This window comes from Ascidia mentula, chromosome 6 (genome assembly GCF_947561715.1).
Source record: "Ascidia mentula chromosome 6, kaAscMent1.1, whole genome shotgun sequence".
Lineage (NCBI taxonomy): Eukaryota > Metazoa > Chordata > Ascidiacea > Phlebobranchia > Ascidiidae > Ascidia > Ascidia mentula.
Window position 1 is genome coordinate 9,964,945 of NC_138571.1, and position 11,277 is coordinate 9,976,221.

The 11,277-nt window shown below is 37.3% G+C and overlaps 1 protein-coding gene across 1 annotated transcript; it reads left to right on the top strand.

Moving 5' to 3' along the window:
• Positions 1–450: 450 nt before the first annotated feature.
• On the top strand, positions 451–6,617 carry LOC145907160 (cytosolic phospholipase A2-like). The gene is made up of 18 exons (XM_082994590.1): positions 451–486; positions 776–857; positions 1,022–1,185; positions 1,604–1,726; positions 1,828–1,868; positions 1,943–2,078; positions 2,266–2,402; positions 2,530–2,658; positions 2,843–2,939; positions 3,328–3,445; positions 3,543–3,764; positions 4,194–4,329; positions 4,593–4,723; positions 4,987–5,076; positions 5,267–5,379; positions 5,493–5,697; positions 6,054–6,199; positions 6,552–6,617. The coding sequence occupies exons 1-18, from the start codon at positions 451–453 to the stop codon at positions 6,615–6,617; spliced, it is 2,172 nt and encodes a 723-aa protein (XP_082850716.1).
• Positions 6,618–11,277: the final 4,660 nt, after the last annotated feature.

Consider the following 11,277-nt stretch of genomic DNA (forward strand, 5'->3'; position numbering starts at 1 on the left):
AGTCATACGGTTTTGCGAAAAAGGTGTTTTTTACAACGTTTGACCGATTAAATTCTAGTCCAATGTTTTGTGCATATTTGCAAACGCATTGTGCCCCAAGGCCATATGGGGCATCTGATACGTTATGTTTATATGTTTTATGCAAATTTGTAATTACGTCAAGCAACGACTTTAACAGCCGATATGACGTCAAACACGAAACTCAAAGTTTAAGTAATTTCTGGGTTTTTCCAAAATAAATTCACCCTATGAATAGTTTAAATACAACTCACACAACGAAATTGTTTTAGTCAGTCATGCGTAAAAGCAGGAAAATAAGGAGAATTTGTTTGTTCAACCGTTACAGAGTAAAGTTCACAACGCACAGATAGCAGCACTAAAACTTTCAGTCCATCTTTCCTTATTTAAGCTCTGCTTTGTAGTTGAAATTGAATAAAAAGCTTCTGAAAAATGGAAACAGCAGATGACGAGCACCATATCCCTAAGGTACATATATTAAAATACATATCAAAGCTATGACACCAATTCGAACACTGAATAATTAAATAAATACAAAGTTGGAGGTAAGGTTTTCCTTGTAACCCTGTATATTCTAGTCCTGTTTACACCAATTGAGTTTCAGCAGTTTGCTTGTCAGAGTATGAGGTTAACACAAGTGAAACACTAAAACGTTAATTGATAGTTTGAAGTTTATAGAACGTACTTCTTACATATGTAAATATTGTGTTAATTTCTTTTCTATTTTACCCAATTTATTTGCTTTCTTTCACTTCAGGTCAACGTGGAACCTAAATACGTTCTGGATGTCAAAATTGTAGCGTATCGAAACATATCTCTCGGTGCATTTCATGATCATGGTATAAAAACTACTCTAAGCATTTGGATGTGTAATATTTCGTTTAATGCATGAAACATTTACAATGGCGTTAGATAGATATAGAAGCAGTATACTGATTATGACAACAAATGTCGACCACACACGAGCGGATTTCAAGATTTTTGCCAAATACATATTTTGTAGTAGTCGATACCCCGGATCCCTATATTAAAGTACACTGTCCTTGGCTGGACAAGAAGAATGCATATAAGACCTTGACGAAGAACAATGTTACCACAGCAGAGGTAAACGAAACATTTCGGTTTGTGATTCCACAACAAAAGCTTGGAATCAGTCAACCAGTGGAGGTGAGTAAACACGTAACCTTTATTACAAGTAGTTGTTATTCAATTTTCATCAGACAAACATATTGATGCTAACAAAGCTTTCGACATGTTGCCAGACGTACTTCGTACGCAGGGTGGTTCTAGGAAATGCGGGCTCGATTAGATAAAGAATACATGCTGTTGACATTTTTGCGGTTTCTCTGTTTCAACCTATTTGGTCGCATCGGTCGAGTGTGCCTTGTACCGGCGTTGTTCTTATACGTGTTTCCCAAGCAAAGAAACCACACCAAATTTGTTAGTTGATTCTGATGCACAGAGAGGCTGATAAAGAAAACATCAAAAAAATGAAATTACTTTGCACTTTCGAAGTAAATCGGGACAATGAAGAAGTCACAAGCATTTCTCCAAATGACCGAAACATACCTTGTATCATCTTTAGATCTATGTATATGACAACGACGGTATTCATCACTTCTTTGATGATCTGGTTGGTGAACACAGTTGCGATGTGTCTGAAATAAAATTAAATGACACCCTTCATAAGACGTTCCACCTACAGAACGTAAGAAACTTTTGCAAAGTTAAAAGCTTATTTTTATTTTGTACACAAACATTGTGAATCGTTCATTTACCATTAGCATGCATTACAACATTTTTTTGTAGAATCGTGGAGAGTTGGACGTCGTGTTCTCCAAATATGTTCAGTAAGTTTGTTAAAAATTTCATATCAACAATGCAACAAACTGTTGAATAGATTGGTGATTTTTTGCATATAAAGAAAGAAGCCCGACATTCGTTTATCACAAGACATTTGTGATGGCGAAAAAAAGTTCTTGGGCAAGCGAATGCCAAAAGTAAAAGAAGCAATCAAGCGATTTCTCGCCGACGAAAATCCCGTCCTTACCGAGGATCAGGTGAAGGTTATACAAAGCACTGGAGAAATTATCCCATGTGTAACTAACATCGTACCTAAAACATATATCAATATAAGCCTCGAGTAATTAATGTCTCCGCAATTGCATAATTATAGTAATTTCGAATGTTTGGACCAAAACATAATTGTGCAATACACTATAGTAAAAATGTTTTTCATGCTTTCAGACACCGAAGATATCAGTGGTTGGTTCAGGTGGAGGTTACAGAGCTGCCATTGGGATGAGTGGAGGAATGGCTGCTCTTAAAGATGCCGGTTTGTTAGATGCTCTGACGTACACAAGCGGTCTTTCTGGATCAGCGTGGTGAGAATTAATATAACAATAAGAATGTTCGTTGTCAACTTGGATTTAGAACAAACAGCAATGGGATTTACAGCAAAGCAATTTAGGGAGAGGCAATTTTGACCAATATTTGATTCCATTCATCCAGGTACCTTACCAGCGCTTATGCCAATGGTGGGATGAGAGCTGAGTCCCAGATGGAATATCACGAATGGTTGAAAAGCAGAATGGAGGAAAGTCCAGGGAATAATTTGATAAGCTTTTATTACCTCTACTGGTTGGTAACAGAAACATATTTCAAAAAAAAAAATCTCACATGTAACGATGTTTGCGTCTCTTGCGTCAGCACTCTTAGGCTTACAGAGCAAAAATTTTGCTATAAACTTACGTGGTGCACTGAAGAGTAAGTGCTCAAATACAAGCACGTAGCCTATACATTATGAATCTTTATTATTACACAGCTCACGCTGTCAGTCTGTGAAGGAAGCTTACGACCAACCGACAAGTCCTGTGGATTTCTTTGGTTACTTGATTGGCGAAAAACTATTGGGAGAAGAGGTGTGCGGTTTTCATGATTTTATTCCAATATTTTTTCTAGATAAGCATAGAAAGTAGGGTCGCCTAAATTCACTATACGTATCACGTGACGAGGTTGTAAATTTGTAGCAAGCAAACGCCTCCCTAAATCAATTTACTGCACTGTTCCTGTAGTAAAAAAATAAGCAAATTCATCCATATATTGTGCTGGTTTAACAGATGGATAAAAAGTTAAGTTGCAAAAAGCAATAAATAGTTTGCTGTTGACTTTGCCAGGCAAACGCAGTTAAGATAACAACTTAAACGCTAAGCGAAATAAAAAAGTTTTTTAATAACAAATATTTTTTTTAATTTTACAAAGCTATGCACAATTAAAGCACTTCAGGCTAACGCAGAAATTTTCGCACAGAAAATGCATCAAACTTTGTCTGGTCTTGGTAAAGATGTTGTCCAGACAGGTGATGTTCCATATCCCATTCTCACATCAATCCACGCCAAAGACAACTTGCCTGCAAGCCAGTACCACGGTATAATGTTGCATTTTTTACGCAATTAGTCTGGTGCTTTTGCTATATATAACATTTCAACGGTTCTTGTTTGAACAAGAAATATATACCTTCGCAGTATTTATGGAAAACACGCCACACGAGATTTCTATGCCACGTTATGGGGTCAACATTGCAACGAAACACTTCGGATCACATTGGGACGAAGGAATCGTCACCAGGGAATGCCCTGAATTTCCTCTTCACTATTACATTGGAAGTTGTGGATGCGCTTTCTCAATTCTGTTGAGTCACGTCGATTCCGGCTCCGAAATGCATCCGAAATTGATTCAATTAGTTGGTAAGTGATTGCACATTTTAGGGCTCCCTTTAAAAATTAAGAACCACCAAACAACTTTCCTTGTTTACTTCTCTTTGCACTTGGATTTAGTTGGTCTTGAACTTAAACTTGAACTTCAGTAATACATCAAACACATTGCAACTGTGAGGATGTTTGTTTGGGTTGTTTGGTTATTTTGCCCTCATTGCTGCATATATGCTACCATTGCAACCTACGCCTTCTCCATCGGTTTGACTGTGCCTTATAGGTTCCGCATCGTCGGGCACGCTACAGAGAGCATGGTTTGCAAGGCAAACAGACACACAAATATACACCGATTTATGTAGCTTATCTAAAAATGTATAATGCTTTTTAACTGCCAGTAACAACAATATATTTTGATATTTGTGACTTTCTGGCTGTTATGTAAATACCTTTGATTTTTTGCAGACGAGATACGAAAGGACAGCGTAACTTCTTTGATTGAAGATATTGTGAGTTTTAATCTTTTGTCTAGTTTATTATTCCTTTTGGTTTCTGGCAACATAAAGTTATTTGCATTGTTCCAAGGTTTCAAAATGCGGAGGTAGGAGTCGAAAGCAGGAAAGTGTTGAAGAAGACACTGATTTTTCTTTCTTTCAGTCATTCGCAAATCTATTCAAGCACGTGATTGTTTGTTAGTTACACAACGAGTGCTGAGAAACCATGCAAATTCCTTTTCAAATTATTACTAAAAAGTGTCTTGTTTCCTTGGCTCGACTTGTCAAGAAAAGTAGCTGATTCAGCTAAGCTACAATGCACGGGCTGCGAAGCCTTTAAACCTAGTAACTGTTTGTATCAATATTTTAGAAACACACACATTGTCGAAGATCGTAACAGTGTGATCGAACGCACTTCAGCGGTCATAAATTTTGCCCACAACTTTCAACCAATCCAAGCCATCCAACCCGAATTACGTCGCGATGCAAGCGAGCTTTCAGGTACATTCTGACATACCAATATTCAATTTATAATTGTTCTGCTTTTGCTGTCATGCATAATGCAAATCTTAACACAAGTGACATACAGGCAAATAATAACCTAGAGTTTATTTAACCAACGTTTTTTTCTGCTATACGGCGTGTCTTCGCACCTGGTTATTTATTGCCAGCTGGTCAGCTATATATTATGTGTGGAATTTTCAAAATTGTATGCAATTTGGCTGTATTACACGTTATGTGGAAAATCAAATATGTTTTTCTAGAATTCCACAGGGAGATCATGCAAAGACTGGGGCACCGGAAACTGGATAGCTTATCCACAAATGAAGAGAATTTGTCTGTGCTTGACGCAGGTACAAAGCATTTTGTGGAGGCATTTTTCAGAAATATACAAATCAGATATAGAGTGGTAATAACAACGCCTCGTTACAGAGTGGTAATAACAAAAAAATATTTTATTTATTTTAATAAAAAAACGTTTTTAATTGTACTTCTCCTTTTAACACTTCTTAATTATATCAAGTACTTGTGTGTTTGTCACAGGTATAGTTAAGAATGTATCAGTGGAATGCTGTTTGAGGAGTTCCAGACAAGTTGACGTCATAATCGTTTTTGACATGAACCGCTACGAGAGTGACGACTCGTTCAGTTACATGGTAAACAGAGTTAACTACACGAGTTCCTTGTTTACAGCAATATATTGTGCGACATATCCCCAAAAAAGATCACCCTCCTAAACGAAACGCTACAATATATTATTTTGGTGAAGCCAATCATTCTGTCAGCGGCACACGCTTGGCGTGACGGTCTCCCGTTTCCACCAATCAACGTAAAGGAGCTTGTTAACGCGCCGCCCAAAGAGCTTCTAGTGTTCGAAGGTGACACCGAAGATTGTCCAATCGTGCTCTGGTTCACGCTGTGCAATAAAAGCTTCAAGGAATTAAAAAATTATCACCCGAAGACGCCATTTGACGGTATTTTATTGTAATCGTATGCGGAAATACCAACAAAAAAACAATTTTACCTCTATTAGTTACTGAAACTATAAAGTTGGTGAATTGGGCTTTATGTATTTTCTAAAGAAATAAAAAAATAAAATAAACAAATAATACCAGTTTAGGCATTTGGAAACACTCCTAACAGATTAACTCATTATTTTTGAGGATAAAGAAACTGACCCATTATTAAAACTTGTAAATGATTTCAGCCGTATGGTCCAGTTCAGTTTCTTCATCCTCAAAGCCATTTGGGTTTGGTAAAATAAACTATATAGCTTTACAATGTAATTAAATCAGAAATATCAAGAAATGGCAACGACTTTTTCGCGCAGAAACAATGAACGGCGGACGCCCATTTAACGACTTCCCTGTGCACAATAAAGGAAACAACTACAGCACTTACAATTTCTGTAACTCAAGGCTGCAATTTGAACAACTACACGAGTTGATGTACCATAACGTTTCAACTCATATTGCGGTACGATTTGGCGTATTTGTAAAACTATGTTACAGGAATATGACGTACAACGATATACAAATTCAAAATTTTGCGTTCACAAAGCACTTAATATAAACTATTTGATTAAAAATGTGATGATGGTCACAGGACGAAACATATTTTCCTAAAAAAGGAGAAGGCTAGTCATGTTTAAAAGCTAGTGCTTTGTGTGTGTATTGTTACGGAAGGAACAGTGATCGCCTGGTCAACTTCTGCAATCTATGGTTTAGATCCTTATTTCTCATACAAGAGAACATTCGTTATTCGTTATTGCCAAATATGACGAAAAAATGTACAACTTTACGAGTCTAATCGGGTTTTACGTTTTCAGGAAATCAGGGAACAAATCTCGAAAGCAGTGAATCTCCGTAAAGTGCGACAAGTGAATGGACTATAAGCGCTTAAATTTAATTTTGTCAGTTATGTCTTTGTTATCGCCTGGTAGTTAAATTAGTAGTAATATCTATAATATGGATGTAAAAAGCATCGTGCGATTGAAAGTTTTGTAATGTTTACTTTACCGCAAAATTTACACAGATGTAGATTCTAGTCATGTTCCATCGCAGTTTTAATGAATTATATGTAGTTCAATCATTTTCACTCAATCGCATGATTGGCAGGATCGCCCCATTGCGAGAAAATGTGACTGATCCAGCTAGAGTGCAATGGCTGGGCTGCGAAGCCTGCTGTAAACCTATTTATCTAGTTCAATGATCAAATTACGATCATAACGAAAAATGACGTATTAGGTTTGCGACTTTTTCTCTTAGTATAACTCATCGAAACATCAGATAAGTCTTTGTTACTCCGTAGAACTGAAAGTGAATCTGATACATTATCAAAAAGTTCTATTAGTTCAATTGTTTTCATTTTGACCGTTTCACTTATACACTATTACTTTTGCTTCTTCGATATACGTATTTATAAATATGAAATTCCTGTTGCTGCCAGGCATATTGCAATTAAAAATGTACTGATCTTCTGGCATAAACGTTCTGTATTTTTCGACGTTTCGTCTGCCATGCAGCGAGACTTCATTAGGTATGACGAAACAAGTGAATCACACTGAAACACGCAGGGGCACGAAACGTCGTAAAAAGACAGCACGTTTATGCCAGAAGATTGGTACATTCGTATTTATAAATATTTGGCAATATTTTAGTGTTGAATTTCACTGCTTGTTTTCGTTTGTGTTTCCATCAACCATGTACTGTTATCGCACTTGAGTATATTAGACCATCGATACGTCAACCTTATAGAAATAAAAATTGTGATTTGTCGAAATTTTATACTTGTGCAAATATATAGTATGCCAGGGATTTATGCTGTGCTAGATGACAGAAAAAATACACCAACATATTCATGCTTATAATGTCACATAGCGTTTTCATACCTACAAAAAATTATCTCGTGCATTCTTATCAATGAATTGGGAGATTTGGGCGATTATCAATAAAAGGTTTAAGTTTGTGTCAATAATTTTTTTTATATCAATAAAAATTTCTTCTTCTTGGCTTTCGGTTTAAGTTTGTGGTTAACACTTTTTTCGTCAAATAGGCTCCTATTTGACACAAAAGGAGGACGCAAATTAGAGGATATTCTCTCACCAAACTGGCTGGAGGTTCATGTCAGCGTGCTAATTTTCAACACACCTGTTATAAGGGGTAAATGATGATTATAGTAAGCACGCTTGACAGTTACGTGTGCAGCGGCTCAGACTGATATGGTAGTTCGAAACCCACAAATGTATGCAGAAAGGCGACAGGGCGAGCGCCCGTTGATACAATATTTGGTGAAACTTTCGAAGTTTAAAACTTACTTAGAATAATGGTAAAGGTTTTAAACGCAGATAAATGTTAATATCATATTTGGCTTATGCAAGTTGCAGATAGGTTTTCGTGGAGTTATAGGCATACGTGAAATAAACCAAGTGTGTTTGTCCTACACGTCAGTGGTACTGGATTCTGTACAATCAGTTGCAACCAAGCGGTAAAATTGAGCTGGGACAATCCTTAATTCTGGGGTTCCTTTTCTTCTCGCAGATGGGAGGAAAACAAGGTTATGAGCAACGGCAAAATGTTTGCAAACTTGACTGACTTTCAATTGATTTGCACCATTTCATAACAGCAACAATTGTTCAATGTTTTTCAGTCACTGTAAAAATTAAAAACGAGCGATTGTACTTGGCCTACACAGAAGTAATTGTAGTATATATATGTAGTCACCCAGTATAACTATTTTTTTGTTAAACCCGTTTAAATCCAGTTCTATTTGGTTTGTGCATACGTAAGATATGCTGTTCTGCAGATTCTTCCGGTCGTGTGTAATTTGAGCGCTTACAAAAATAGCCCGACACTGTGGTATTTGCAAGCAGTCAACCGTCCAGGGCACACCTGCACGTGAAAAGTGCGATTAAAAGGATGTAATTTAATATACGCAGTGTCGGGCTATTTTTACCAGCAGTGAAGTTTCAGACAGCTAAGTAGTATAAGCAATACTTTATGAAAATAGCAAAATTAATAGTTGTGTTATACTGTTGGACTGTTCCCACACGATTATGGAACGATTATGAAACTTATCGTTTTAGTGTTTTAGTTTTTGCAATCAATTAGATATGTTTTGTGTAAGCTGCATACAGATGGCCACTGTTTCGACCTAAAAGGTCTCGTCAGTGCAGCTGGTGTGATTAACAGACGACTTTGCCGACCAAACGGCCAAGCAAAGACTATCATAATAGGTTTTGTTTCCTTGTTTAAATTTAAAATCTATTGACAATCACCCGCTTATTTTACCGCATGTTTATAGTTGACAAGAATTAACCTTGATTTGCGACACCGAGCGGCTTGACACTTTATTTTTAGTCAATCGTTAGGTGTCATCAAATAACAGAAGGAAATTTCTCCATAGATGGTTGGTTTTACAACACCAACCAAAGTGCTCAAAACCTGATTCAAAAGTGGCGAAAGCGCTGTATTAACAGATAGTTTAAGATATATACGTTAAAGAAATTGATATATACTTGTACATAATATCGCGTATTAAGGTGGGAACTGCACATGGCCCTCAATCCAAAAGCAAAAAAAACGTTTCTTCTATCCAAAATGATATTTTTGTATCATCTTACTTGTCGTAATGGCCTAATACAAGCATGAATGTAAATATATGAAAAATGGCCAATAAATCTACAGAGGTATCGAGTCAGGCTCCTATTTCACTAACGGTAGTTTCCCTTTGTAGTCGCCTCGCCAGACGGGGCTTTGAATTCCAATCGTGCGGGTTAGACGAGGTTTGACGTCATGAATCCAAACACGATCGCGGAGTTTTGTGTCTGCTAACAAAGAGAGTCGTGCTGTGGATATAAAAGAGTAGCTTACAAGTGTAGTTCCTCAGAAACTGAAGTCAAACTTCAGTTTCCGCGTGTAAACGCTATATTTGCGCTGTAGTTCAAACAAAGCTGAACTTATAAGTTCGCAGAACTTTGAGGTTGTCAGTAACTTGTTGGGCTTTGCTGAAAGATGCAAGAAATGTGAACCTATGGCCTTTATGGTTAGTGCTAGAAACTATAAACTAACATGTGCGCAAAAAGTGGACAACCTTCTGATGAAATTTGTGTTGTGCGTCACAGCAAGCTTTCTTGCAGTATCTTGCACAAAATACCACCTTCAAAAACAGAGTAATTAACAGAGTACAACTTGACCCGTTGCCAAAGTATCAAAACGAACATGTTTGAAAGCATTTTGGCACATCATAGTTTATGTGTTTCAGCAGAGTTGATTGCATGCTCGTCAGCCACAAAAAGTGCACTGCGAAATCTATTATTTTGCCAATATGGCCCGAAAGAAGAAACTAAATATAAGCAAAATGCTTCTGTAAATATTTTCTGTCAAACGCAAGTCAAATTTGCAATAATCACGTTGCGTAGGGTTGTACTATGAACTGATGAGCTTATTGTTCACAAATAGCAGTGCGGGCTCTTAAGACGCTAGGCTCCACGTAGTTCGGTATTTGAGTAACAGGAAGTTATGATTGGCTTATAAGCGAGTGAATAATTTGGCTTAGACCAGTACTTCAGCAAGACGTGACTGATTTTATGCCTTGCCTCTGTTGTTTTTCGTTTCGCTCGAGCGCGTTCAGCAACAGTTCCGCAAAATCGCTTTTGCGTGTGAAGTAGTGATTTCAAGAACACACCTCTTCTAAAGAATTTGAAGTACATTGAACTGCAGGAGTTGGTAAAGCGGCGGTTGTTTTTTTTTAATTTAAGGCCGCTCGATTTTCTGGAATATTGATTAAAATGTTACAGCTGTAAATAGCGTCAAAAGCCCGTATGGGTTAGTGCAAATAAAACGAAGGTTGTTAGCGTGTTTGGTAATCAGTAACAAGCTCAAATGTAGCCAACTGATTTCCGTGCCTGGAAGTAAATGAAATAGGTACAACCATGTAAGGCTAAAATACGAATCGGTACAATTGCGTCAACGATAAAAGCATTCAAAATTTTGCAGACTATGTTAATTATTGACAGCCTCGTGTAGCAAATCAGGCAAATCAAATATTAGCCCTGGTAGATATGTTTTCAAATATTACCCCTGGTAGACTGTTGTATCAGTGGAATTGAGAACCTTGGCAAACAGGTACAGTATATAAATAGGTCCAATAGCATAACCAGGTTCAGTGTGACAATGTGTTTTGCATATGTCATTTGTCCAAAGGCCTTATACTTCTTCATTGTTATTTTTCGCGTTGAAGTGTTATGAATCCGACAACTCTACTGTTTGTTACGTCAGATATAACGACATGACGTGGTTAATTTGCATTATAGTCGACAAATCGTGTTGGCCCGCAAGGGTGAAAGACAGGCGGATATGTTGAACAAGGGTCTGTAAGGCAAACTAGCAAGCAAGCAAACTGGCCAAGAAAAGGGGTTAGCCAAAAATCAACGTCGCGTGACTTCTCAAACTGAGACAACGGTCTATGACGTAATAATGCCCGAAACGTGGGCTTAGTAGCCTCTCTTCCTGCTGGTAGCTCAGCGTTGTGATTGGTATTTTTGTTTTCGAAAC